Here is a 27,819-nt window from a genome sequence, read left to right on the forward strand (position 1 = left end):
TCCTGGACCTATGCATCACACACGATGCCACAAGATTTATTACTTCCACGTTCCTAAAAACTGTTGATACAAACAGTTATTTGGACTACAAAAAAGGACATTATGACAAACGGATAAAAAATATGACATACAGCCAACTAAAAGGAATAAGAAATAATTTCATGGAAGACTCTACATTTAAACAACAAGCAACTAAAATCAAAAAACGATTTTATGCTAAGGGATATCCCAAAACATTGGTAGCACATGCATATGAAAAGGCAAAAAAAATCACTCGCAAGCAGATTGTCTGGTTACTAAAAAGAAATCCTCAAACAAGGATTTCCAAGACCAGTGTAATTTTATTACAGTATTTAATAAATCAGCTAAAAACATCAAAAGTGTCATGAGAAACAAATGGAACATCAGCTACTCTTAAAAACCTGTTGGCGCCGAGCCAGTTAAAACAGCATAAGAAAAAAACCTGCAACACTTTAACAAAAGGAAGCTTTAGATGTGTCAAGCCCCGTTGCCTCTGTTGCAACGAAATATGCCATGGAACTACCTTCATTACATCACAAAGTAATGGTAATACTTCTGCCATTAAATACCACCTAACCTGTGATACACCTTATGTGATATATCTCCTGGACTGTAGCTGAGGTAAACAGTACATAGGGAGAACTGTCCAGGCTCTTAGATGCAGAATCAACAAGCATCGTCAAAATATTAGAAATCACTTTCTCTTGCATGGGCTCTCGAGGCATTGCACCACTAAACATGTGAATAATATGCAACCCTTCAAAGTAACTCCAATCGATCATATACCTAGTACAGTTACCAACAGATTTGAACTTTTACAGAAGAGAGAGGTCTTCTGGATTTACAAAATGGGAACGCTGACCCCAGAAGGCCTTAAAGAGATCATGGAAACCATCATTCAGTAATGGAAGAAATCTTTTTCAACAATTCCTTCTTTTCCCCCGCTCCTTTCAACTAGTTCATCATATCTCCCTGGTCAAGACCAACATCCCTGCGCCCATATAATAGCATAAAAAAAATGGAACAATTTAAAGAATGGAAATGGAACAATTTAACGAATGGAAATGGAACAATTTAACGAATACAACCCAAAGCATACTGCATAAATAGTACATCCCTGCAAAAAAACGATAAATGTATATATATATTTCTCCTAAAGCATACAATAATAATAGCACATTCTTGTTAAAAAACGGATAAATGTAAATTTATTTTTTGCCCCTGTATAGTTTGATAATAGTGGACAAACTTGTGGGAAACTCAGAAATAATACACTGAAAAATGAATATCTACTACTTTATACAACTAACCAATTCCCTCCATCATTGTCGGATGGTCAAACAGCATAAATTGGATGCGCAAACAATATGCGAATAGTTCATCTTGAACTGTTTTCTCAAACTGTCAAATAACATTAATTAGAAGTGCAAGCATAGCGAGAATAATGGGATGCACCCAAGTTTACTCAATGCACGGGAAACCATAATCCTTGTTTCGGCATTACATTAACACCTTAAAGGGGTACTCCGCCCCTAGACATCTTATCCCCTATCTAAAGGATAGGGGATAAGATGTCAGTTCGCCGGGATCCCGCTGCTGGGGACCCCCGGGATCTACCATGCAGCACCCACCTTTAGCGGCTTCTGGAACCGCTGGAGGTCCTCAGGCTTAGTCCATCTCGACAACGGGTACGGAAGATCGTGAAGTCACGACACCGCCCCCGTGTGATGTCACACCCCGCCCCTCAATGCAAGTCTATGGGAGGGGGCGTGTACGCCATTGACCGTACAGTTTAATTAACGATATATTTTTATAATTCAGACATTTCCGCACGCGGCGATACCACATATGTTTATTTTTATTTAAACAGTTTCTTTTTTATGGGAAAAGGGGGGTAATTCAAACTTTTATTAGGGAAGGGCTAAATTACCTTTATTAACTTTTTTTTTTTCACATTTTTTTTTTTGCAGTGTTATAGCTCCCATAGGGGGCTATAACACTGCACACACTGAACTTTTACACTGATCCCTGCAAAGTCATAGCTTTGCATGGATCAGCGTTATATGGGCTCGATTGCTCAAGCCTGTAGCTCAGGCTTGGAGCAATCAAACGCCGATCGGACGCGATGGAGCAAGGTAAGGGGACCTCCGCTCGCGTCCTAGTTGATTGGGACATCGCGATTTTATCGCGATAGTCCCGATCAGCCCGACTGAGCTGCCGGGAAGCTTTTACTTTCATTTTAGACGCGGCGATCAACTATCGGTGCCGCACGCTATTAGCCCAGGGTCCCGGCTATCATTAGCCACCGGGACCGACCCGGTATGATGCCGGGTCACGGTGTGACCCCGTTTTAAATATTGGGACCGGGCGTAGGGCGTACAGGTAAGCCCTACGTCCTTAAGGAGTTAATCATATTGGAAATCTTTATGTAATATTATAATGTTATGTAATAAAGGAAGTCCCGGAATCGCCATTTTGGGACTCCCTTAAGTGAAGCCAAGGTCTGGGTTTACCAATTTCCCAGGCAAATCCACAGCTTGTCCACTCATTAGTATGCCTCTATATAATGTGTCCTGGCTATGTATCTGTATGCACATCTTGATAAAGAGCTCAGTACGAGCTAGAAACGCGTTGAAAGTGCCATCACCATCCTTTGTACCTTTGATGTTGAAATAAAGAAAATCTTTTATGGGAGAAGCGCCACATTTGGAGAATTTTTTCTTTAACTACTATAATCCACATAAAAAGACTGGGGAGCATAAGCCCCTGTATGTACCTACCTTTGTCCCCTCATACAAGAAGGCATCCCATACTCTAAGGAGAATATCACTAACTAAGCTGTCAACAAAAACCACAAGGAACCAGTTGAAAGTGATAAGTGCTAAATCAATTTTGTGTTGTTGAAAGTGTGCAGTCAAACGAGGCAGTTTTTCGGACAAGAAGTCTTTGAATACTCTTTGATCTACCTAGAAAAATAAGAGAAGTTATTTTACAGCATACTATATATAGCAAATATATTTTAAATATAAGTTGTACAGCATAAACATCCTTTAAACAAGATCCAGTAGGAAAATAAAGAAAATCAAATCTTACCTGTGATCCTGATAGATTATTGCTGTAATATTCTGCTGGCATTATATTTTCAACTATGTCCACTAAACAATAAAATGCACTTTCCTCATCTTCCAGGACTAAAAGGGCCACGGCAGCTAACCTACATGACAATAGAAAAATACTGTAATTCCATTTTTTGTGATGATGATGATAATGTATACATACAGATCTGCCATTTATAGTATAATTTAAAAAAACACCAAATTTTATGGGGAAATTGATCAGCATTTTCTTCTCTGTGGAGCACAGAGGGCTATACCAGTCCACTAAATAATACTAGGGACTATGGGGAAGATTTATCATTGTTGTCTTTGGAGTTTTGAAGTAATTTTTTTTGCTTTGGTTTTGCTTACGTGCAATATTTTTCATACTATCACAGGGGGCTTGATACATTTGTCGCAAGTAAGCAAAAATCTATAAATCCCCTCAGAACACCATATTGTATGATTACTCCTCTTCCCTGCTACTTTTTGTGCAACTTTTTTAAAGTGCTTTTCAAAGGCAGTTTTGTAAGCCAGGTCTAGGCTGGTTTAGATTAACGGTGTTTTGGAGGGGTTTGCTACTTTTTATGCGACAATCGCATTTGATAAATCTGTTACCACTGCAAAGTGAAAACTGAAATTGACTTTTGTAACATCGTTTGTAGCTTTTTGTTTACAAGAAAAGTTGCCAAAAAAATAGCTTTAGCACATGTGTGACATTTCATGAACCAAATATAAGCAACAAAAAGGTTTTAAAGACAATAATAAATGGCCTGCACTAAATTGCCTAGTCCTAGTACAAGTCCCAGCAAGCCCTTAAGGTCTCTGAGTCACTGGTCACCTCCTTGGGCCCTGGCAGAACTGTATAGACTTTACCAACTGTCTACCCTCTGTAACTTGGCATCAGAGTCTTTATTGCCCCCGTGCCTAGCCCAGGATCTATCGTTATACCTTCAGGTGGTTATAGGTTAAACCATGCCCTGGCGTCACGAATAAAAGGGGTTAATAACATCTGCCCCTAGGGTAACAACATCTGCCCTGCACCTCACACCCCGCCACCACAACTTTTGGAATCACGAATAGGATACGGGTGTGTGCCTTATGCCACAAGTCCTCCCCCCTAGTCTGAATTGTGTCCAGTATTGTCCGCAAGAATCGCATGCGAATAAAGTTTGCGCCAGAAAGTGTACGGGACTTTGTCTATGAAAAGTGTTTTACTCAGGGCGCTTGTAAAATAGAGGGGAAGGTGAAGAAAAGACTGTTATTTGCCATTGTAGAGAGTCATTACCTGAAACGGTTAATTGGGTCCGGTGTTTCCCGCAAAGAGCCGCCCTGTGTTGCACAGGGGAAGGCTTTGCAGACCGGACCAAAACAGGAAGTTCCCTGGTGCAGCCATATTGGAGGTTCTGACAGCTGCGTCCGGCTCTGATGTCTTCCATCAAGCACCCGCTGCAGTGCAGACTCTGCAAACACCAATGATCGCCAGTATCAAATCTCTGGTGCCAGTAGCAATCAGCATTAACCCACTAGTGTCCGCACAAGTCGGGTCGCAAGACAAATTACTACCGGGTACCTGCAAAATAGAGGGGGAGAATTCATTATAGTACTCCCACTAGCCGATTCTAAGCCACTGCTGCACTTCAGTGATTATCTTAAAGGGGAAAGCATCTTATTCTCCTTAATGCAACAGCGGTCTAAAAATTCTGCAAAATGTCAGAACCCAGGTCTCAAGATCAACTGGGTGACAGTGCCCTTCCATCTCCAACAGCGGGATCATCACATGCCCCAGCGGCCGGAATGTTGCCAGTCCTGCCTGCATCAACAACCCTGGTGTCCCAGCGTCTTCACCGGTATTCATGGGGAACCCTGTCCTCCCTACCTACAATGGAGACCCTTTCACCCTGAGGGATTTCAAAGAAAGGATCCAGAGTTTGTTTGCCTTTTACTCTTTCCCTCCTAATCAACAGATGCAACTGCTCCCAGGACAACTAGTGGGACCAGCGTTAGAGGAAGTCCACACCTGGCCAGCCTCCAAGAAGGCAATTGTAGCACAGATCTTTGAAGGATTGTACCAGGTATTTGGGTCACATTCTCCATCAGAGGTATGTCTCCAGCTGTACGAAAGTTGACAGAAGCCAGGTGAGACCTTAAGAGTATATGCCGTAGCCCTACAGAATGCCCTAGAGACTGTTCAAAAATTAGATGGTATAAATCCCGAGCAGGGCAACAAGGTGTTATTGGACAGATTCATGGGGCTCATAATAAGTGGGGCAAAGCCCAGCTGAGAATGTTAGCAGTCCAAAACCCCAACTTGTCATTCCCCGCTTTCAAGAGAGTGGCTATCCAAGTGATTGAGTCCAGGACTGAGTTAGAGGGAGTTTGTCCACCTGTCCAAGAGCCACTAGGGGCAGTGGCCAGACCTATACCACCACCATCACCAGCCCAAGTGTCCCCTGCTTTGCCAGTCACAGCAGCCTCAGATATACAGAGTGTTAGACAGGACATTAAACAACTGACTAAGGCGGTGAAGGAGCTGGCCACCTGGTCCGCTCCACCTGACCGTGAACTGCCCCTACCTAGAAAACCCTGCTCCTGCCCCCCCCCCCCCCCCAATTTACCCCTCCGCCTAGTAGACTTCCAGGGAGTCAAAGACCCCTTTGTACTTATTGTAATAAACCAGGACATTGCAAAACACAGTGTTGGGATTTAAACGGATTTCCCCTGAGTAATCACCAAACCCCTAGGCTGTAGCCTGGGGTAAAACACCCCTATTGGAATACCCCTAAAACATAGCTTTTATTGTATACTATTAAAATAAGTAATCCAGAAAAATGTATCTTAAAATTGATGCCAGATGGGTAGTATAATAGTAGTGTACAGCAGGGTGCAACCCCTCACATTGCAAGTCTAGGGTAGTGCAGATGCCCAAAAACCCATCTGGAGATCTGTAAAATAAATACACTAGATTGCCAGCTTCTACATGTTTCACCATTACAACGGTGTTCTCAAAAGGCAAACAGTGGCAACGGCTTGGAGAAAATGGCGGACGGGTCTTTTATGGACATCCTCTGTGACCTCACAATTACTGTACTGGGGCCAATAGTAGGTGAGATAACAAATGCAGTGCTGTGTAAGCCAGTTAGGTCCCAGCTTCCCTAATTACTTCCTGGGTAACCTCCATTCACATACCAATCACATTGAGTAAATATACTTAAGTCAATATAGATAGTCCAGTTCCGTGTGCTGGCCTCATATCTTCGCGTCCGATGCATGGCTGACCTCAATCAGATGCGCCGCGCATGTCAATAGTATAGTAGTATAGTATACAATAAAAGCTATATTTTAGGTGTATTCCAATAGGGGTGTTTTACCCCAGGCTACGGCCTAAGGGTTTGGTGATTAATTAATTGATAGGGCCCCTTATGCCCTGTTGGGTGAGTGGGTAGTTATTAGTGGGTGGAGATTCAGTTCTCCTTAATACACCCGTTTGTGCCTGCCATTTGTTATGGCGGGCTTTCTCTCACAACAATTCAGTTTGGAGAGTTTTGCAGCAGAAGCTTTACAGGTTTTTTTAACCTCAGACCAAACTAATATACAACAAACAGAAAAAACTGATGGCACCGGTAAAAAAAACTCCAAGTTGGAGACGACACTACCCCAAGGGACCAAGTCAAGGGAGTCATCAATGTCGCCAAAAGGTACCATGAAGCTTTTAGTAAACACCCTACAGATTTTGGGCATACGTCCATGATCCAACACCGATTCCTCACAGGAGACAGCCCACCGATCAAGGAAAGACACCGCCTGGTCGCACCAGGCATGTATCAGACTGTCAAGAAGATGCTGGCCGACTTGAAAGAGGCAGATGTAATGAAAGTCACAGTCCCTGGGCGGGGCCACTTGTCCTGGTCAAGAAAAAAAGACGGAACCATCCGCTTCTGTGTCGACTACAGGAAACTGAACAATGTCACACATAAGGCCGCTTATCCTCTGCCAAGGATCGAGGAGTCACTCCAATCCCTCAGGGCTGCTGCTTACTTCTCCACTCTGGACTTAACCAGTGGATATTGGCAAGTGCCCTTGGCCGTGGAAGACTGGGAGAAGACCACCTACGTGACACCCATGGGACTGTTCGAGTTTAAAAATACGTTCAGCGTTTGATGGAAAGGTGCCTGGACCACCTACATTTTCAAAGTGTCCTATTGTACCTGGATGATGTCCTTGTGTATTCCAAGTCCTACCAGGAGGACCTCAGTCATCTGTCAGACGTCTTTCAAGTCCTGATCAAGCAGGGGCTGAAGATCAAGCCGTCAAAGTGTCACTTGCTCAAACCTCAGTTACATTACCTGGGTCATGAGTCCAGCCCAATCCTGAAAAGGTGAAAGATGTCCAAAACTGGCCTGATCTGCGCACGGTGAAAGATGTCAGGAGCTTCCTGCGATTTGCCGGCTACTACCGCCGCTTCATTCCCCACTTCGACCAGATTGCAGAACCCCTCACAGCTCTCTTACGGGGTACAGCGAAGGAGAACTATAATATACATACTACCTGTTGAATGGGCTGAAGAGCAAGAGACAGCATTCCGAGCTTTTAAACATCTGCTGACAGAAAAACCCATCCTTGCATATCCAGACTACAGTCAGCTGTTCCGGTTATATACCAATGCCAGTTTCAAAGGTCTGGGAGCTATCCTGTCCCAAGTCCAGGAAGGACAGGAGCGAGTAGTTGCCTATGCCAGTCGTAACCTGTGCAGAGCCGAGAAGAACGATGCAAACTACAGCTCATTCAAGTTAGAACTTCTCGCCCTGGTATGGGCCGTGACCGAAAAGTTCAAAGACTACTTAGCTGCCACGCCATTTACTGTCTACACAGATAATAACTCGTTGGCCCACCTGAATACCGCCAAGTTGGGTGCCATCGAACAACGTTGGGCTTCAAGATTAGCCAATTACAGTTTCACCATCAAGTACAGAAGCGGCAAGTCGAATGTCAATGCCAATGTACTGTCTCGGATGACCCCCGGCAAAGAACCCCGTCTAAGACGTGTGGGAAGACGTGGAGATACCCCATTTTATCAATGGTTTGTGAACCAAAATGTTGTGACCACCCTCAGGCATGGCGAACCCAGGTCCGAAAAGGTTCAAGAAGACCTATACACGTGGAAGACTCTTCAAGATGAAAGTCGAGTCATGGGGGATCTGTTGGACTACCTGGTGGCGAAAAAGGTACCAACCCGTCTACGCTGGGCTCAGTGTAACTATGAGCTGAAACGTCTGTGGCGACAGAGGAAGTGACTGTTTGTGCACAAGGGACTGTTGTACTGAAATTCTTTGGAACCGGTCTTTGGTGATCGACTTCATCAGATTCTGGTTCCCCGAAGAGACGCAGCGATGGTCCTCAACGCATTCCATGAACAGTCGGGAAACTTTGGAGTCCACAAGACTGAAGCTACTGTCAGGAGCAGATTCTATAGGATAGGAATGCAGAGTGACATTGATAAATGGTGCAGTGATTGTGCAGTCTTTGACGTCACCAAGAACGTGCGCAAGGACGCAAGAGCACCCCTCCATTCCATCCAAAGTGAAAGGCCTAACCAGGTGGTCATGCTAGACCATGTCAAGTTGTCTCCTACCCGGTCCTGGTACACTTATGCTCTCACCATGGTGGATCACTACTCTAAATGTGTCAAGACCGTAAGAGTGGCCCCGACTGCTGCCCGAGAGGTGGTCCTTCCCACTCTAATACATAAAACAAGCTTTCTAGATCTAGTCTAAGAGAGACTAGAAAAACAGGCCAACCTGTGTGACAGGGTTTCCTTCTTCCTGGCCATTTCTACCCATGAGGGTGAACTTATATTAACTTTCATTTAAATCTAAGAGGCAACTGAGTTGAGGCTCTGGGGTTCTACCTAAAGTTCTGCAGAGACAGTTTAACCCCTTAAGGTCTAAGTCTATTTTGATCGCAAGGACTTTGCCAGCAGACCAATCGCAGCTGTAGGAGGAGATGGCACCGTTGCTACCTCACTCCTACACTTCACAGTGATTGGTGGTGTCTCAGACAGCACCGATAACTGTATTTTTCCAGACCATCGGGTCACCGGAGACCTGATTGGACAGGAAAAGCTCTGATTCGCCGATCAGAATTGACTGCCAAATCAGAGCAATTGCCGTTATGGGGGGGGGGGGGGGGGGAGGTCAGCCCGGGATGCAAGGGCGTACCTGGAGTGGTTAAAGTTTTTTCCGTCTGAACGTTGTTGCTCCTATTAATATATTTTTATCTTGTATTGATACTCAATAAAATTTTCTACTTATTATACTACATGTTTTTCCGGTATCAGAGAGGCTTTATGGTTGGAGCAAACACAAATGTTATTTTCTGGAACAGCAACAAAATAAGGGTTTTTTTTTCACCTGTTCAATCCTTGACAGTAGCCAATGGTGGGGTTTTGCCATGATAATGCAAATAGCACCCTTCTCAGCTTCTGAATGAACTCCGAGTTAGGACTGTTAAAGTGCTTGTTATTGGTCAAAGTGCGATGTATATCAAGTTCTATCTGCTGAAAGGCTGGGTGTTGAGCACTCTCACATTTTCTAAGGAGATCTTGGTAATGATTGTCAATAATACGCATCCGTTGACTAGTCAGCCATTTCCAGACACGTTTGCGGTGTTCTGAGGGAATACCACATCTCACCAGTGTTTTTAACTCTGTTGAGTGAAACAACACCCCAATGCTGTTCCATTTCATTCGCATGGGCTTGTCTACAACATCGTGAGTAAGCAGTTTGTTAGATCGAATTTCCAGTGCCTGAATTTTAGCTAGAAGTTTCAAGTGTTCCACTTCATATTCAGGAATTATCATGAATCCATAATCATCATATTCACTGAAATGCAAAGAGAAGTGATACATTATTTTCTAGCAGAAGACAGTGGAATACACAACATTTTCTCTGTAGTCACCTTACCCTGAATGTTTTTTTCTTCTACTATTATTGTTTTTTGTCAGAATATGCATTTACAATGGCTGCTGGGTATGAAACTGAAATTAAATATTTCAGAATGTAAGAAGGTTGTATTGCATATATGAACACTGCACTACATGTATGCAAATGTTATCTAAAAGATTTGGGGGAATAGTATAAATAGAAAATATAATATATATATAAATAATCGAAAGCACCCATAAAAAAGAAAATGGCAGTAAAGACCTTTGGCATGCTAAATAAATTTTTTAACTGTAAAATATTTACCAACCTTTAATGCCAAAAAGCATGTCATTGTGTAAAAAAAACAACCACTGAAGAATTTCTCTATGCGGCTCATAGTTGTATGGTTAACAGACCTTTAAGTCTATGTACAGTATATGCAGTTCCTAGACCTTGTCAGTCACATTATGCAGGAATATTACATTATTATTATTATTATTCCTGCATTATTATATTGAATTATAAATAATTCATTGTTAATAAATTCATGCATCCACAATAGCTCATTTTAGTAGCTACAGATCCACACATCTACATCTTTGTTATGAAATGTTCGAACCATGTTTTAACATAGTAAAATACTTCTGCTCCAAGAATAAAGGAGTGCTTAGGACATTGGATCGTAGGCTTTCCCATTTCCTACCCTCTAAATCAATGGGACCAGTCAATGTAGGCAGAAAGTATATAATTCTACATACAAAAGGCCATATGACAGGCTATATACACATGCAATAGACCAATAAACATACCTATAAAATCTTTAAATCCAAAAAGGATGAAGAATGCCACATTAGCTACAAAGTGTTCAATGTATACATTGTAATAAACAATCTTCCGACCATTTCATTTTTTTTTTTTTTACATTTTATTATGTTGTGGCCTTTTTGTTTAAATAAGATTAACAAAATCAAGCGTTCCCCTGTCGTTCTGCACTTAACCCCTTGGGGACGGAGCCCATTATAACCCTAAGGACGGGAGTATTGTTTTCAAATCTGACCTCTATCACTTAATGCATTAATAACTCTGGGATGCTTTTCCTTATAAATTTGATTCCGAGATGGTTTTTTCGTGACATATTCTACTTTATGTTAGTGGAAAATTTTCGTCGATACTTGCATAATTTCTTGGTGAAAAATTCCAAAATTTGATGAAAAAATTGAAAATTTGGTATTTTTCTAACTTTGAAGTTCTCTGCTTATAAGGAAAATAGACATTCCAAATAAATGATATATTGATTCACATATACAATATGTCTACTTTATGTTTGCATCATAAAGTTGACAATGTTTTTACTTTTGGAAGACATTAGAGGGCTTCAAAGTTCAGCATCAATTTTCTAATTTTTCACATTTTCAAAATCTGAATTTTTCAGGGACCAGTTAAGTTTTTAAGTGGATTTGAAGGGCCTTCATACTAGAAATACCCCATTAATGACCCCATTATAAAAACTGCACCCCTCAAAGTATTCAAAATGACATTCAGTAAGTGTGTTAACCCTTTAGGTGTTTCACAGGAATAGCAGCAAAGAGAAGGAGAAAATTCTAAATCTTTTTAATAATTTTTTACACTCGCATGTTCTTGTAAACCCAGTTTTTGATTTTTTACAAGGGGTAATAGGAGAAAAAGCCCCACAAAATTTGTAACCCAATTTCTCTTGAGTCAGGAATGACCTCATATGTGTATGTGAAGTGCTCGGCGAGCGCAGTAGAGGGCTCAGAAGGGAAGGAGCGACAATGGGATTTTGGAGAGTGAGTTTTTCTGAAATGGTTTTTGAGGGGCATGTCACATTTAGAAAGCCCCTATGGTGCCAGAATAGCAAAAAGAAAAAATACAAGGCATACTATGTTGTAAACTACACCCCTCAAGGCATGTAACAAGGGGTACAGTGAGCCTTAACACCCCACAGGTGTTTGACGACTTTTCGTTAAAGTCTGTTGTGTAAATGAAATTTTTTTTTTCACTAAAGTGCAGTTTTTTTTTTCCAAATTTACCATTTTTACAAAGGGTAATGAGAGAAAATGCCCTTCAAAATTTGTAACCCCATCTCTCTCTTCTGAGTATGGAAATACCCCATGTTAGGATGTAAAATGCTCTGCGGGCGAACTACAATGGTCAGAAGAGAAGGAGTCACATTTGGCTTTTGGAAAGCAAATTTTGCTGAAATGTTTTTTGGGGGGCATGTCGCATTTAGGAAGCGCCTATGGTGCCAGAACAGCAAAAAAATAAATAAATAAAAACACATGGCCTACTATTTTGGAAACTACACCCCTCATGGAATGTAACAAGGGGTACAGTGAGCCTTAACACCCCACAGGTGTTTGACGACTTTTTGTCGTCGGATGTGTAAATGAAAAAAAAAAAATTCACTAAAATGCTGGTTTTTCCCCAAAATTTACATTTTTACAAGGGGTAATAGGAGAAATGCCCCCCAAAATTGGTAACCCCATTTCTTCTGAGTATGGAAATACCCCATGTGTGGACCTCAAGTGCTTTGCTGGCGCACTACAATGCGCAGAAGAGGAGGAGCGCCATTGAGCTTTTGGAGAGAGAATTTGTTTGGAATGAAAGTCAGGGGCCATGTGCGTTTACAAAGACCCCCGTGGTGCCAGAACAGTGGACCCCCCCATATGTGACTCCATATTGGAAACTACACTCCTCACAGAATTTACTAAGGGGTGCGGTGAGCATTTACACCCCACTGGCGTTTGACAGATCTTTGGAACAGTGGGCTGTGCAAATGAAAAATTTCATTTTTCATTTTCACGGACCACTGTTCCAAAAATCTGTCCGACACCTGTGGGGCGTAAATGCTCACTGTACCCCGTATTACATTCTGGGAGGGGTGTAGTTTCCAAAATGGGGTCAAATGTTGTTGTTCTGGCACTATGGGGGCTTTGTAAACACACGTGGCATTCAATGTGCTCACCTGCCTCCTCACCCTTCGATTGGTGATCTGCTGCTCCAAGCCTGCATAACAGGCTGGAGCAGTGGAGCCGATCACCAATAACACTGTTCAATGCTATGCTATGGCATAGCATTGATCAGTGTATGCCATCAAAAGAGTGCATGGTATAGCCCTTTATGGGGACTAAAAAATTAAGTGTTAAAAAAAAGAATTGATCCCTTCCTAATAAAAGTTTGAATCCCCCCTGTTTTCCATTTTTTTTAAATAAAGAAATAAAAATAAAAATTATCAATCATATGGGGTACCGCCGCGTGCGTAAATGTCCGAACTATTACAATATAAGGGTAGCTAAACCGCACTGTCGATGGCGTACACGTAAAAAAATACCTAAGTCAAAAATTGTGCATTTTTGGTTAGTTCATATTCCATTTAAAAAAATCAATAAAAAGCGATCAAAAAGTCCCATAAAGATATAAATGGTACCAATAAACTACTACAGACCACGGCGCAAAAAATTAGCCCTCATATAGCCCCGTGGTGGAAAAATAAAAAAGTTATAGGGGTCAGAAGATGACAATTTTAACCCCTTAAGGACATAGGGCGTATCCATATGCCCCCGTTTCCAAGTCCTTAAGGACCGAGGGCGTATGGATACGCCCTGAGCATTTCCGGCCCCCACCGCTAGCCGGAGGGGAGCCGGAGCCGGATGCCTGCTGAAATCGTTCAGCAGGCATCCCGGCATATCGCCCAGGGGGGTCATTATGTCCCCCCATGTCGGCGATTGCCGCAGATCGCTGGACAATTCAGTCCAGCGATCTGCGGCAGATTCCGGGTCAATCGGGTCTCCAGTGACCCGATGACCCGGAATTACTGGCTGATCGCGGCCGTCAGAGACGGCCCCGAACGGCCATTGCCAGCAGGGGTGAGGTGGCACTGGTGCCACCTCACGATCGCCCTGATTCGTCGGCCGGATTACCGGCCGACCAATCAGGGCGCCTGCTGCGGGTGTCACTGCCGCAACCCGCTCCGCCCCTCTTTCGGAGGACGTGAGCGGGTGCGGGAAGACGACCCCCGGTGCTGGGGACCCCGATCCCCGGCGTCCCTGTTGGGATCGGGGCCCCAGGAGCAGCGGCGGCGGCGGAGACGACGAGGGACTGACCTGTACTGCTGGATCGTTGGAGGTGAGTGACAGCCTCCTGCTGTTGCTTAGCAACAGCTCCCAGCATGCAACAAGGGCATGCTGGGAGCTGTAGTTATGCAACAGCAGGAGGCAGACCACCACAACTCCCAGCATGCCCTTATGGGCATGCTGGGACTTGTAGTTTTGCAACAGCTGAAGGCACATTCTTTCTATGTAAAAGTGTACCTTCAGCTGTTGTGTAACTACAACTCCCAGCTTGCACAATCAGCTAAAGTGTATGCTGGGAGTTGTAGTGGTGCATCTGCTGGTTGCATAACTACAACTCCCATAACTACAACAGGGTACACTCACATGGGCGGAGGATTACAGTAAGTATCCGGCTGCAAGTTTGAGCTGCGGCAAATTTTCTGTCGCAGCTCAAACTGCCAGCGAGAAACTACTGTGAACCCCCGCCCGTGTGACTGTACCCTAAAAACACTACACTACACTAACACACAATAAAATAAAAAGTAAAAAACACTACATATACACATACCCCTACACAGCCCCCCTCCCCTCCCCAATAAAAATGAAAAACGTCTGGTACGTCACTGTTTCCAAAACGGAGCCTCCAGCGGTTGCAAAACTACAACTCCCAGCATGCACTGATAGACCGTCCATGCTGGGAGTTGTAGTTTTGCAACAGCTGGATGTCCCCCCCCCCCCAATGTGAATGTACAGGGTACACTCACATGGGCGGAGGATTACAGTAAGTATCCGGCTGCAAGTTTGAGCTGCGTCAAATTTTCTGCCGCAGCTCAAACTGCCAGCGAGAAACTACTGTGAACCCCCGCTCGTGTGACTGTACCCTAAAAACACTACACTACACTAACACAAAATAAAATAAAAAGTAAAAAACACTACATATACACATACCCCTACACAGCCCCCCTCCCCTCCCCAATAAAAATGAAAAACGTCTGGTACGCCACTGTTTCCAGAACGGAGCCTCCAGCTGTTGCAAAACAACTACTCCCAGTATTGCCAGATAGCCACTGACTGTCCAGGCATGCTGGGAGTTTTACAACAGCTGGAGGCCCCCTGTTTGGGAATCACTGGCGTGGAATACCCCTATGTCCACCCCTATGCAATCCCTAATTTAGGCCTCAAATGCGCATGGCACTCTCACTTTGGAGCCCTGTCGTATTTCAAGGCAACAGTTTAGGGCCACATATGGTGTATCGCCGTACTCGGGAGAAATTGGGCTTCAAATTTTGTGGGGTATTTTTTGCTATTACCCTTTTTAAAAATGTAAAATTTTTGGGAAAACAAGCATTTTAGGTTAAAAAAAAATTTTTTTTTTTACATATACAAAAGTCATAAAACACCTGTGGGGTATAAAGGTTCACTTAACCCCTTGTTACATTCCCCGAGGGGTCTAGTTTCCAAAATGGTATGCCATGTGTTTTTTTTTTTGCTGTCCTGGCACCATAGGGGCTTCCTAAATGAGGCATGCCCCCAGAGCAAAATTTGCTTTCAAAAAGCCAAACGTGACTCCTTCTCTTCTGAGACCTGTAGTGCGCCAGCAGAGCACTTTTCACCCCCATATGGGGTGTTTTCTGAATCGGGAGAAATTGGGCTTCAAATTTTGGGGGGTGTTTTCTGCTATTACCCTTTTTAAAAATGTAAACATTTTGGGAAACCAAGCATTTCAGGTAAAAAAAAATAAAAAATGTTCACATATGCAAAAGTCGTGAAACACCTGTAGGGTATTAAGGTTCACTTTACCCCTTGTTACGTTCCCCGAGGGGTCTAGTTTCCAAAATGGTATGCCATGTGTTTTTTTTTTTGCTGTTCTGGCACCATAGGGGCTTCCTAAATGCGACATGCCCCCAGAGCAAAATTTGCTTTCAAAAAGCCAAATGTGACTCCTTCTCTTCTGAGACCTGTAGTGCGCCAGCAGAGCAATTTTCACCCCCATATGGGGTGTTTTCTGAATCGGGAGAAATTGGGTTTCAAATTTTGGGGGGTATTTTCTGCTATTACACTTTTTAAAAATGTAAAATTTTTGGGAAACTAAGCATTTTAGGTAAAAAATTTTTTTATTTTTTTTACATATGCTAAAGTCGTGAAACACCTGTGGGGTATTAAGGTTCACTTTACCCCTTGTTACGTTCCCTGAGGGGTCTAGTTTCCAAAATGGTATGCCATGTATGTTTTTTTGCTGTTCTGGCACCATAGGGGCTTCCTAAAGGTGACATGCCCCCCAAAAACCATTTGACGCTCCTTCCCTTCTGAGCCCTCTACTGCGCCCGCTGAACAATTAACATAGACGTATGAGGTATGTGCTTACTCGAGAGAAATTGGGTTTCAAATACAAGTAAAAATTTTCTCCTTTTTACCCCTTTCAAAAATTCAAAAATTGGGTCTACAAGAAAATGCGAGTGTAAAAAATGAAGATTTTGAATTTTCTCCTTCACTTTGCTGCTATTCCTGTGAAACACCTAAAGGGTTAATACACTTACTGGATGTCATTTTGAATTCTTTGGGGGGTGTAGTTTTTATAATGGGGTCTTTTATGGGGCATTTCTAATATGAAGGCCCTTCAAATCCACTTCAAACGTGAACTGGTCCATGAAAAATAGCGAGTTTGAAAATTTTGTGAAAAATTTCAAAATTGCTGCTGAACTTTGAAGCCCTCTGGTGTCTTCCAAAAGTAAAAACTCATAAATTTTATGATGCAAACATAAAGTAGACATATTGTATATGTGAACCCAAAAAAAAATATATTTTGAATATCCATTTTCCTTACAAGCAGAGAGCTTCAAAGTTAGAAAAATGCAAAATTTTCATTTTTTTCATCAAATTTGGTGATTTTTCACCAAGAAAGGATGCAAGTTACCATAAAATTTTACCACTAAGTTAAAGTAGAATATGTCACGAAAAAACAATCTCGGAATCAGAATGATAACTAAAAGCATTCCAGAGTTATTAATGTTTAAAGTGACAGTGGTCAGAATTGCAAAAAACGCTCCGGTCCTTAAGGTGAAAAAGGGCTCGGTCCTTAAGGGGTTAAATATACTAATTTTGGTGCATGTAGTTATATTTTTTTTAAAGTAAAAATAGTAAAGTAAAAATAAAACCTACATAAATTGGGTATACTTGGAACTGTATGGATCTACAGAATAAATATAAGTTGCCATTTTCACAGAAAAGTGCACTGCGTAGAAACAAAAGCCCCCGAACTTAAAAAAAAAAAAATTACAAGCCTTTATATGGGTATGTAGGTGCAAAACTGAGAGTTATGATTTTTAGAAGGGAAGGAGGAAAAAACGAAAGTGAAAAATCAAAAATTGGCCTGGTCCTTTAGGTCAAAATGGGCTTGGTCCCCAGGGGGTTAATAACCCATAATAGCAAAGTAAAAACAGAATGTTAGAAATCTTTGCTATTTTACTAAACTGAACTAAAATATTACAGTGATATAAGTATTCAGACCCTTTACTTAGTACTTAGTTCAAACCCCTTTGGCAGTAATTACAACCTCTTCTAGGTATGATACCACAAGGTTTACACATCTGGATTGATGGATTTTCTGCCATTCTTCTTCTGCTATCCTCTCAAGTCTTGAGTAGCCCAGCCAGATCCCAAACAAACCTCTCTGGAGAGACCGGAAAATGGCTTCCACTGACGGTCCCCATCCAAACCAACAGAGCATGAGAAGATGTGCAGAGTGAAGAATGGCCAAACATCCCCAAATACGAGCGTGAAAACCTTGTGGCATCATGCCCCATAAGACTGGAGCATGTAAACGCTGCCAAAGGTGCTTCAACTGAGTAAAGGGTGTAAATACTCCCTGTAAAACTTAAGTCTTTCTATATTAATACATTTATAAAATTCTTTCTTCACTTTCTCATTTGGAGGTATTGAATGCAGATTGATAGGGGAAAAATAGATTTTTGTTCATTTTAGCTCAAGGTCGCAACATAACAAAATGTGAGAAAGGTGACAGGGTCTGAAGACTTTTTAAATACATTGTATATAATCTAGATGTTGATAAAAAGGGAATTTGGAAAAAAAGGGATGTTGATAAAAAGGGAAGTTTTTTTTATATTACATACAGGGATTTTACAACATGTTCATTGTTAATTGAGAACACTAAAAATCTTACCTGACCGCCCTAAATGGCACTGTGGATGACTGAAGCGGTGATTTTATATCGGACTGTAAGGCATCCTCTATTAAACGTTTTATGACTTCACAGTATTCAGCATCCAGATAGGGCAGAGCTTCTTGCAGCTTTCTCAGTACAATTAAATATTTGCTTTCTATTTGACAATTCTTAGCTTCCAGGTATGAACACTAAAAAAAAAAAAAAAAAAAAAAAAAATTATATATATATATATATATATATATATATATATATATATATATATTTGGGCATTTTTTGTATTTTCGTATTTTGACATTCAGGCTTATAAATCAGCCAAGATAGGTTCTAAAGGAATTAAGGTTTTTTGGGGATAATATCACTGTAAGATTTAAAGTCGAATTATCAACTATCATTATATACATCCACTAACCAGTGCTCTCCTCTTCCCACTATTCATGGGACATAGAAACTTGCCAGACAAGGCAACATCATCTGGTGTACCATCTTGGTCTTAAACTATTGTGGCCAGTGTTGGATGGCACCTCAGAAGATGCTGGCTGCTTTAAAAAGGCTAATGTCCCAAGTGTGGTAATCAGCCAAAGTTTTTTTTATGGTACACAGATATTATGTTGGACATGCTCTTGTGGTATGATCCATCCTTGGTACACTTTTCTGCAGCTCTTGACCCTGAATTTTGGATCCAACATGGGGTGAGCAAAAAAAGTGGTATGTTCAGATAACAGTTTCAAATCTTTCAAGCAACTGCAGTCATATTACCTCCCCAGAGGCTCCTTTTATATGTTTTTACAAATTTACCATGAGTTTTACAGCCAAATCATCACTCTTAATAGGAAATGCTCTAGTTTTTCTCTTTTAGGCATTTAAAACCTCAAGGTCCACATGGTATTATACTGTATCTGCACTGTATACCTTTTTACTAAGGGTTAAATTGCAGGGACAACACCTACCCGTGGAGTATAAATGGTAAATGGAGATCCCTACTTTGACCAATAATTAATGAAAGGATGCACTGTCTTCTCATTGGCAATTTAAAACAAGCTTACTTGGCTTTTAATTTTTTATTATGTTTTATTCTTTATTATTTGTTATATTACGCCTTTTAGGCTACTGTATATGGGACAATACCCTTCTACAGTGTGCCATAGGTCTAGGACCCCATGCTCAGACAATCCTCTCATTCACTTCACTTATTTTGGGAACAGGTGTTTAATCTGCTTCAACAATTATTTGGATGCCCGCTAGCGCTTGAGCCAATTGGTTGCATATTGGGCATTTCTGATGCAGAATACTGGACCTGTTATCAACTAATTTTTCTTGGATGGATCTGAGAGTGCCTATTATATTAAAAATGTGCTCTTCTCAACTCTGCTATATTCTTTCAATATTTTTTAAACATTTTAATGCCCACACTTCCAATTTCCTGCCTGTTTCGGGGTTCTTAAAAAAATAAACTGGGAGACAACAATGAGCCCAAACATGGGCCTCTTCTAGAAACCATTTTCAAAAACCTTGGGACAAAACCTACTTTAAAATGTGATCCTGCTCAAACACTAATATATATTTTTTCATTAACGCTTCATAAATCTGTACCTGCACCAATAAGCATGATGCGTATTACCTTCATAAGCAGGGCTGTCTCCTTTTCAGCTGTGTTTCTCCATAGCTGTGTCACCTGATGAATTTCTGAGTTTAAGAACTGGTTTTGTGTTTTGTAGGCATTAACGTCATCCTTTTGAAAGATAAAAAGAACTCTTAAGACTCTGTAGAAGCTCACAGTTTACAACTTTACCTGCATACAAAATGTTCTTACCATTAAGCTGTCAATCTTCCTATATTGCTCTTGTAAGGTCTCAATTCCAATATTTTTTTCCGTTTGGCTAAGAAGCTGCTCACTTTGCTTCATGATAACTTCTTGTTTTGCACTGTTCTTTTCCATTAGCAATTGTACGTGCTCCTTTAGTTCCCCTATATGAAAATCCTTAAACCTAACATACTGTTCCAGATCCTGCTTTTCCTGTTCAAGAGTCTCCAAACGTTGTGTCAGATCCTCAATTTGCCTAACCTTATGTCGTATTAATTCAAGTCTGTCTTTCTCCTCTGGGGCACTCAAATACTCAGTGCATGCTCTTTTTTCCTCTTGAGCAGACTCAAGAGCACGGTGAAGAAGCTTCACAAGATCCTGGTGGAAAAAAGAATACAGGGAACAAAGCTACAATTTAAGATTTGGTCAAAAAACAGGTGCTATCTAGTAGCAGTAGGATAGCAGTGTCACAGATCAAGTCATGCAGACTATGAGAAACGATTTATTAATTAATTGAAAACAATGCGTTTCACTTCAGTAGCCCACGATGATTCTTTGAATTTGCATATTTACATTCTGTATATTTGAGATAATAGCACATGCAGTCCCCACCACACACCCTTTTTAATATGTACATTCTGGAACAATTCACAATATAATTATCTTTGAATATTTGAAACATTCTTGAAATATATTAAGCATCCCTGACAATAAAACTAAAATTTGTCTACCTATAACATGTTTACCAATATTCTTCTTCCCAATGAGATGTTTACCTTCATGTAACTCATATTGTGAGACTGCTTCTCACAGCTGCTTCTACAAGTGGACAGCTAAGTGGTTAGACATGTGATATCACATTCACTTCTCTGCATCAGTCAATATGATTGGTCAAAACCATCACAGAAGATCCAACGTTTAAATATATTCAGGGGCAGGTACATCCCTTGGACTTACAGAATACTAAATTAATATAGTAAGACTAGAATATTGATTTAGTAGAACAAATAGTAATACTATAATATTGATTTCGTTAAAAAAAAAAAAAAAAAGAAAAAAAAAAGGAACTTATCAGACGATTTAAAGGGGTATTCCAGGAAATAATTTTTTTTAATATATATCAACTGGCTCCAGAAAGTTAAACAGATTTGTCAATTACTTCTATTAAAAAATCTTAATCTTTTCAATAAGTATCAGCTGCCGAAGTTAAGTTGTTGTTTTCTGTAAGGCAACAGTGATCTCTGCTGACATCTCTGCTTGTCTCGTGAACTGCACAGAGTAGAAGTGGTTTGCTATGGGGATTTGCTTCTACTCTGGACAGTTCCCGAGACACGTGTCATCAGAGAGCACTTAGACAGAAAACAACAACTCAACTTCAGCAGCTCATAAGTACTGAAAGGATTAAGATTTTTTAATAGAAGTTATTTACAAATCTGTTTAACTTTCTGGAGCCAGTTGATATATATATAAAAAAAAGTTTTTTCCTGGATAACCCCTTTAAGGCTTTTTTTTTCGAAGGGAAAAATTCTGTGTGAGCACCCCCCCCCCCCCCCCCCCCCATGTACAAAGCCCTACGATCAGCCTATTCTTGTTCATCAGCTGATCAAATTTTTTGTCTAGGCATAAAAATCATTTGTCAGCTGTACATCCCCCTAAGTAAGCAGCAGGTATGTCCCCAAAAATAATAGATGTAACTGAGCGATTGGTAGTGCAGCTATTCTCTAACAATTGGACCATCTAAATCAGGGGTCTCAAACTGTTGGCCCTCCATATGTTGCAAAACTTCAACTCCCAGCATTCCTGACAGCCAATAGCTGCAGCAAATGGCTGTCTGGGCATGTCCAGGCATGCTGGGAGTTGAAGTTTTGCAACATCTGAAGGGCCACCAGTTTGAGACCCCTGATCTAAATGGTCCTTCAAACAAGTTGTGTGTTTACAAAATGAACATGACCTTCCCAAGCAAAACTTCATACTACAGATGTCACAATATGAAATAAGATGAATGGGTTAGCTCTGTTGTAAAATTAACAAAATCAATAAAGAGGTGAAATGAATTTAAAATACAAAAGAGCCATAAGATAATGAACTGATGGCACTTTTTTTTCTGTATGAAATAAGATGTACTGAAAATAATGAATATATTTTGCATGTGTACCTTCTGAGACTTTAATTCCTCAGTTACTGCTTGAATTTGGAGCTGCAGATTGTTCCTCTTTCCGTTAGAAACATTTTCATGATTGGACCCCCCGTTCAGTTTTCTTGCTTTCCGGGCAAAGTTCAGAGATGGTGACATTTTTCCAATTTGTTTTGCACTTATTTCTACTGTAATAAAAATAGTCAGAAAAGTAATTACAATAACCCTTCCCAAAAAAAAAAGCTCTTAACTAAGCACTTTGGACTTTGTAAATAACAGCAATTTGTTTTTATGATGTTTCCAATAAATGATTATGAAACAGGTATGTGTACAACAGTCTCACTAAAAAACTATTCAAGAGATAAAAAGGAACATTGGGGGAGATTTTTCAAAACTTGTCCAGAGGAAAAGTGTCTGAGTTGCCCATAGCAACCAATCAGATCACTTCTTTCATTTTTGAAAAGGCCTCTGAAAAATGAAATAAACAATCTGATTGGTTGTTATGGGCAACTCAGACACTTTTCCTCTGGACAAGTTTTGATAAATCTCCCCATTGTGTAACACATTGCTGCGGTGACACTGGACATGCTAACCAGATAGAAGGGTTCCATTACATTACAACATTTTTACTAAAATGTGTCTATTGGTCTTGGGGGTATAGACAATTTTTCCAGGTTTACAGCAAGTGAGACATCTTGTATTACTAGCATAAGTGCACTCTGGAATTATTTAGGTGTATGCTTTGAGCTGTATACATTTTCATTTGTACGGAACTGTTTTGGACAGCAATGTGCAGGATTCTACTGTGAATGCTGTTGCCAGTCGGTCTACAGTCTAGTCTAAATGTTGTGGGTTCTCACTACACAGCCTAATGTAAACACTGTGGTCAGTTATCCCACAGTAAATTCTGTGGTCGTTCACTCCACATTCTAGTAAAAATGCTGTCCCTCCACATACTACTGTAAACACTGCTACTAGTCATTCTCCAGTTTAGTGAAAATTTCTCCACTGGTCAGTCCACATGGTTAGTCTATGGTCTATTGTAAAGGATGCCACTGGTCAGTCCACGGTGTAGCATAAAAGGATGCCACTCATCAGTTTACAGTTTATTGTAAAGGATGCCACTGTTCAGTCCACAGTCTAGTGTAATGAATGCCACTGGTGTGTCCACTGTCTAATGTAAAGGATGCCACTGATCAATTCATGGTCTAATGTAAAGGATGTCACTGATCAGTCCATGGTCTAGTGTAAAGGATGCCACTGATCAATTCATGGTCTAGTGTAAAGGATGTCAATGATCAGTCCATGGTCTAGTGTAAAGGATGCCACTGATCAATTCATGGTCTAGTGTAAAGGATGTCAATGATCAGTCCATGGTCTAGCGTAAAGGATGCCACTGATCAATTCATGGTCTAGTGTAAAGGATGTCACTGATCAGGCCATGGTCTAGTGTAAAGGATGCCACTGGTCAGTTCACCCTCTAGTGTATAGGATTCAACTGGTCAGTCTGCAATCTAGTGTAAAGGATGCCACTGGTCAGTTCGCCCTCTAGTGTGTAGGATACAACTGATCAGTCTGTGGTAGCCCTTGGGGGGTGTATGGTAGGGATGGTATGGTGTTGGTATATGAGGGGTTAATATTAACCCAGTCACTCGTGACGCCAGGGTGAGGGCTGGTATGCTGAATCTATGTTCCGGCCTATCACCGCCCTTCCCAGAAGCGATTGGTGCAATGAAATGACTGAAGGTCCACAAGCAGATTTAACTTGAACTTGAATAACTTTACTGCAGTGCTTGCAATATCCAATGCGTAGTAACAGTCTCATATAACAGTTCTTAGGTTGCTTAGCGACTGGCAGAAGTTGCGGACCTTGCATTAAACTTATAGTCTCTGAATTTAGGGAGTGATGTGCAGATCCGTCTGGATTTAAAGGAAATATTGGGTCCGGTGATACTGCAGAGTGCTTAGCGAATGACACAATCTATAATTTAGATCGTTCAGCCGTTGCCGCAAGGCTCAGGCCTAACTCACTGCGATTACTGCGATATAGGTCTTCTCTCATCAAGAGCCAGGAGAAAGAGAGCGAGAAGATGTCCGCCGCTCCCTTATATGGGCAGGGGGCGTGGTGATTCTGATTGGTCCAAACGTCTGCCATTCACCAGTACATGGTGTGATGGGATTGCTGACGTAAGAGGGCCTCCAAAGGTCCTTAAGCTAAAACCATAGAGTTCACCTTGTCACATGACCCGCAGGTCCCGCAACGCTAATAGAAACAGGTAATTAACCATTTATATACAGAAATAATACTATATACATTATTCTATGGACAAATTAGGAATCTATATACTATAATAGAGGCGACTAGGGGCGGACTGACTAACAGAGATTACTAAGTCCTAGGGACTCTGGCTAAGGGGACCCATAGATAAATAAGTACCGTATGAAATGCGGTACTGGGACACCACAAGTCCATGGTCTAGTGTAAAGGGTGCCACTGGTCAGTTCACCCTCTAGTGTGTAGGATACAACTGATCAGTCCATGGTCTAGTGTAAAGGATGCCACTGGTCAGTTCACCCTCTAGTGTGTAGGATACAACTGGTCAGTCTGCAGTCTAGTGTAAAGGGTGCCACTGGTTTGTTCACAGTCTATTACAAATAAAATAAAGAATGCTTTTAAACTAGACTGTGGACTGACCAGCGGCGTCCATTACACTTATGTTGATTTTTTTATTTAATGGCAAAAATAACCACACTGATCTTATCTGCTTTTTCATATCAAATAATATCTAGAGCTAAATGTAAAGCATCTGACACTGAACTTTGTTACAAAAGTAATTGAACCCTTACAGTTGTTTTATGTTGCCCAAACACGGGCAGTATAAAACAAAGACATGGTGCGGTAACACAACAAACTATGATTTCAAGAAAATGTATAGATTTAAAAGCTGCCGGGACTTGGTGACTAGTCTTCGCAGTTTCTCCATGCCTCAAAAGGTCAAAACATTTTAGGTGACATGAGGGGGATCTACACAGTATGAGGCAGGTGGTTGTTATGATAAGGCTGCTAAGTGCATACGATTCTAATAACCTATGTTTAGTCAGGCCCAAAAAAATGTCTGCAACTGCCAGTTTTGAAGACATGTTTTTGTCAAACAGTACAACCTACATCTGACCATAAGTCACATACACAATTACAAGAGACACAAGGCAAGATTCCTCCTACAATCAATTTCCCATAAAAAAAACCAGTAACTCCAAAAGAAAAAGGACTCTCCCTCAATACTGCCCATAGATATCTACATAGCAATAACATGTCTAATAATCTATAACTCTCTCTTAATATCACCAGAAATATGGCAAATACTAGTAATGTAAAACCTATTTTACCTACAACAGACATTTGTATGGACAAGCAGAGATTCCCAACCAACAACCCCTTGACTCTTCCTTAGAAGAACAACTTTGGCAAAAAAAAAGTACCATTACTTGGCCAGCTTATCCCAGCTCTAACACATCATAATAATGAGTCAGTCATATGTATATCTCCAGATGATGATCTGACAAAGATCTGTGTATGTAAACATTGTACAGCAATGACACAGCAAGAGCAAATAATGCAACAGGTAATGTAGTCATTGCCCAGGAAAACACCTATTGATTAAATCTATGTACTTTATTTATGTGTACAAACAGTAGCAATCCACTGATAAGTCATATGTAATGATAAGGAGATTTTTTTTAACACTTACCGTAAAATCTCTTTCTCGAAGGATCCATTGGGGGACACAGACAGTGGGTGCATCTTGCTGTCTCTAGGAGGTGTGACACTATGGTAATAAAAAAGTCAGCTCCTCCCAGCAGGATATACCCGCCTTCAGGCTCTGAGCTAGTCAGTTTAAGTTCCAGAGCAATAGGAGGAGACCAATAGGTCAAGGAAAAACCCCAAACTGTCCGAGAACCAGAAGAAAAAACATAACTGAACACACCCTTGGACAGAGAACCAAAAGGAAAAACCCAAAAAGGGCGGGAGCTGTGTCCCCCAATGGATCCTTCGAGGAAGAGATTTTACGGTAAGTGTTAAAAAAATCTCCTTTTCTCTATCGGCTCCATTGGGGGACACAGACAGTGGGACGTACCAAAGCCGTCCCTTGGGTGAGCAGATAAGTAATCAGGCAGACGGCTGATCCACTGCCGCCTGCCACACCTTACGCCCCAGGGTAGCATCAGCCGATGCGAAAGTATGAACCCGGTAAAACCTCGAAAAAGTGTGCAAAGACGACCAGGTAGCCGCCTTGCAAATCTGCGAGGCCAAGGCTCTATTCTGGAGAGCCCAGGATACCCCAACAGAACGAGTGGAATGAGCCACAACCCTGAAAGGAGGAATCTTCCCCTTACAGCGATAGGCTTCCGAAATGGCAGACCGAATCCACCTAGAAATGGTGGCCTTGGAAGCAGGTTGTCCCTTGTGACGACCTTCCGGAAGGACGAAAAAGGAATCACACTGACCAAAGGAAGAAGTGATTGAGAGATAAGACCGAACAGCCCGAACCACGTCCAGCTTGTGCAGTAAGCGCTCCCTAGGATGAGAAGGAGCCGGGCAAAATGACGGGAGGACAATATCCTCATTGAGATGAAATGCCGAGACCACCTTAGGTAAAAAGGAAGGGTCTGGCCGGAAAACAACCTTGTCCTGGTGGATCACCAGAAACGGAGAATGGAAGGAAAGGGCTGCCAATTCAGACAACCTCCGGATGGAGGTGATAGCCACCAGAAACGCCACTTTCCAAGAAAGGAGGCGGAGAGACACCTCTCTAAGGGGCTCAAAGGGTGCACCCTGGAGGTCACTCAGAACCAAATTCAAGTCCCAAGGGGGAGAAGGTGACCGATAAGGAGGAACAGCGTGCGCCACTCCTTGCAGGAAGGTCCGGACATGAGGATTAGAAGCCAGGGGCCGCTGGAAAAGAACAGTAAGGGCCGAAACCTGACCCTTAAGGGAACTGAGAGACAACCCCAGTTCCAACCCCGACTGCAAAAAGGAGAGAAGACGGGGAACAGAGAAGGTCACCGGGGAGAAGTCCTGTGCTTCACACCAACGAAAATAAGACCTCCAAGTACGGTGGTAAATCCTTGCAGAGGAGGGCTTACGAGCCTTGAGCATGGTGCGAAAGAGTTGGGAAGAGAACCCGCGGGCCCTCAAAACCGCGGTCTCAACCGCCACGCCGTCCGATGCAGCGACTGTAAATTGGGGTGGCAAAGAGGACCCTGAGAGAGCAGGTCCGGACGGAGCGGAAGGCGCAGTGGAGCGTCGTCCAGGAGCCTGACTACGTCGGCGTATCACGACCTTCGGGGACAATCTGGAGCTACCAGAATGGCGGGGACGCCCTCTGCCTTGAGCTTCCTCAGCACCTTGGGAAGAAGCGGAAGAGGAGGGAACAGATAGGGTAGGGCAAACCTCGCCCAAGCAATCACTAGGGCGTCCACGGCCAGAGCCTGAGAGTCCCGGGACTTGGACACCAACGGAACATGCCGGGATGCGAAGAGGTCCACGTACGGAATGCCCCAGAGGTCGCAGAGTTGCGCGAAGACCTC

At 41.9% G+C, this 27,819-nt stretch overlaps 1 protein-coding gene across 9 annotated transcripts in view; it reads right to left on the reverse strand.

The window, feature by feature from the left end:
* TBC1D2 (TBC1 domain family member 2) overlaps positions 1 to 27,819 on the reverse strand; it is a 74,749-nt gene that overhangs the window by 7,877 nt on the left and 39,053 nt on the right. For all 9 annotated transcript variants that reach the window (XM_056569765.1, XM_056569748.1, XM_056569753.1 and 6 more), the window contains 7 exons: positions 22,252 to 22,418; positions 20,106 to 20,474; positions 19,914 to 20,024; positions 18,293 to 18,483; positions 9,527 to 9,997; positions 3,115 to 3,235; positions 2,802 to 2,987 (listed from right to left, as the gene is read on the reverse strand). In XM_056569765.1, the coding sequence (XP_056425740.1) occupies positions 2,802 to 2,987; positions 3,115 to 3,235; positions 9,527 to 9,997; positions 18,293 to 18,483; positions 19,914 to 20,024; positions 20,106 to 20,474; positions 22,252 to 22,418 (1,616 nt within the window). The remainder of the gene's footprint in view (positions 1 to 2,801; positions 2,988 to 3,114; positions 3,236 to 9,526; positions 9,998 to 18,292; positions 18,484 to 19,913; positions 20,025 to 20,105; positions 20,475 to 22,251; positions 22,419 to 27,819) is intronic.

The sequence above is a fragment of the Hyla sarda genome, chromosome 1 (genome assembly GCF_029499605.1).
Source record: "Hyla sarda isolate aHylSar1 chromosome 1, aHylSar1.hap1, whole genome shotgun sequence".
Taxonomy (NCBI): Eukaryota; Metazoa; Chordata; class Amphibia; order Anura; family Hylidae; genus Hyla; species Hyla sarda.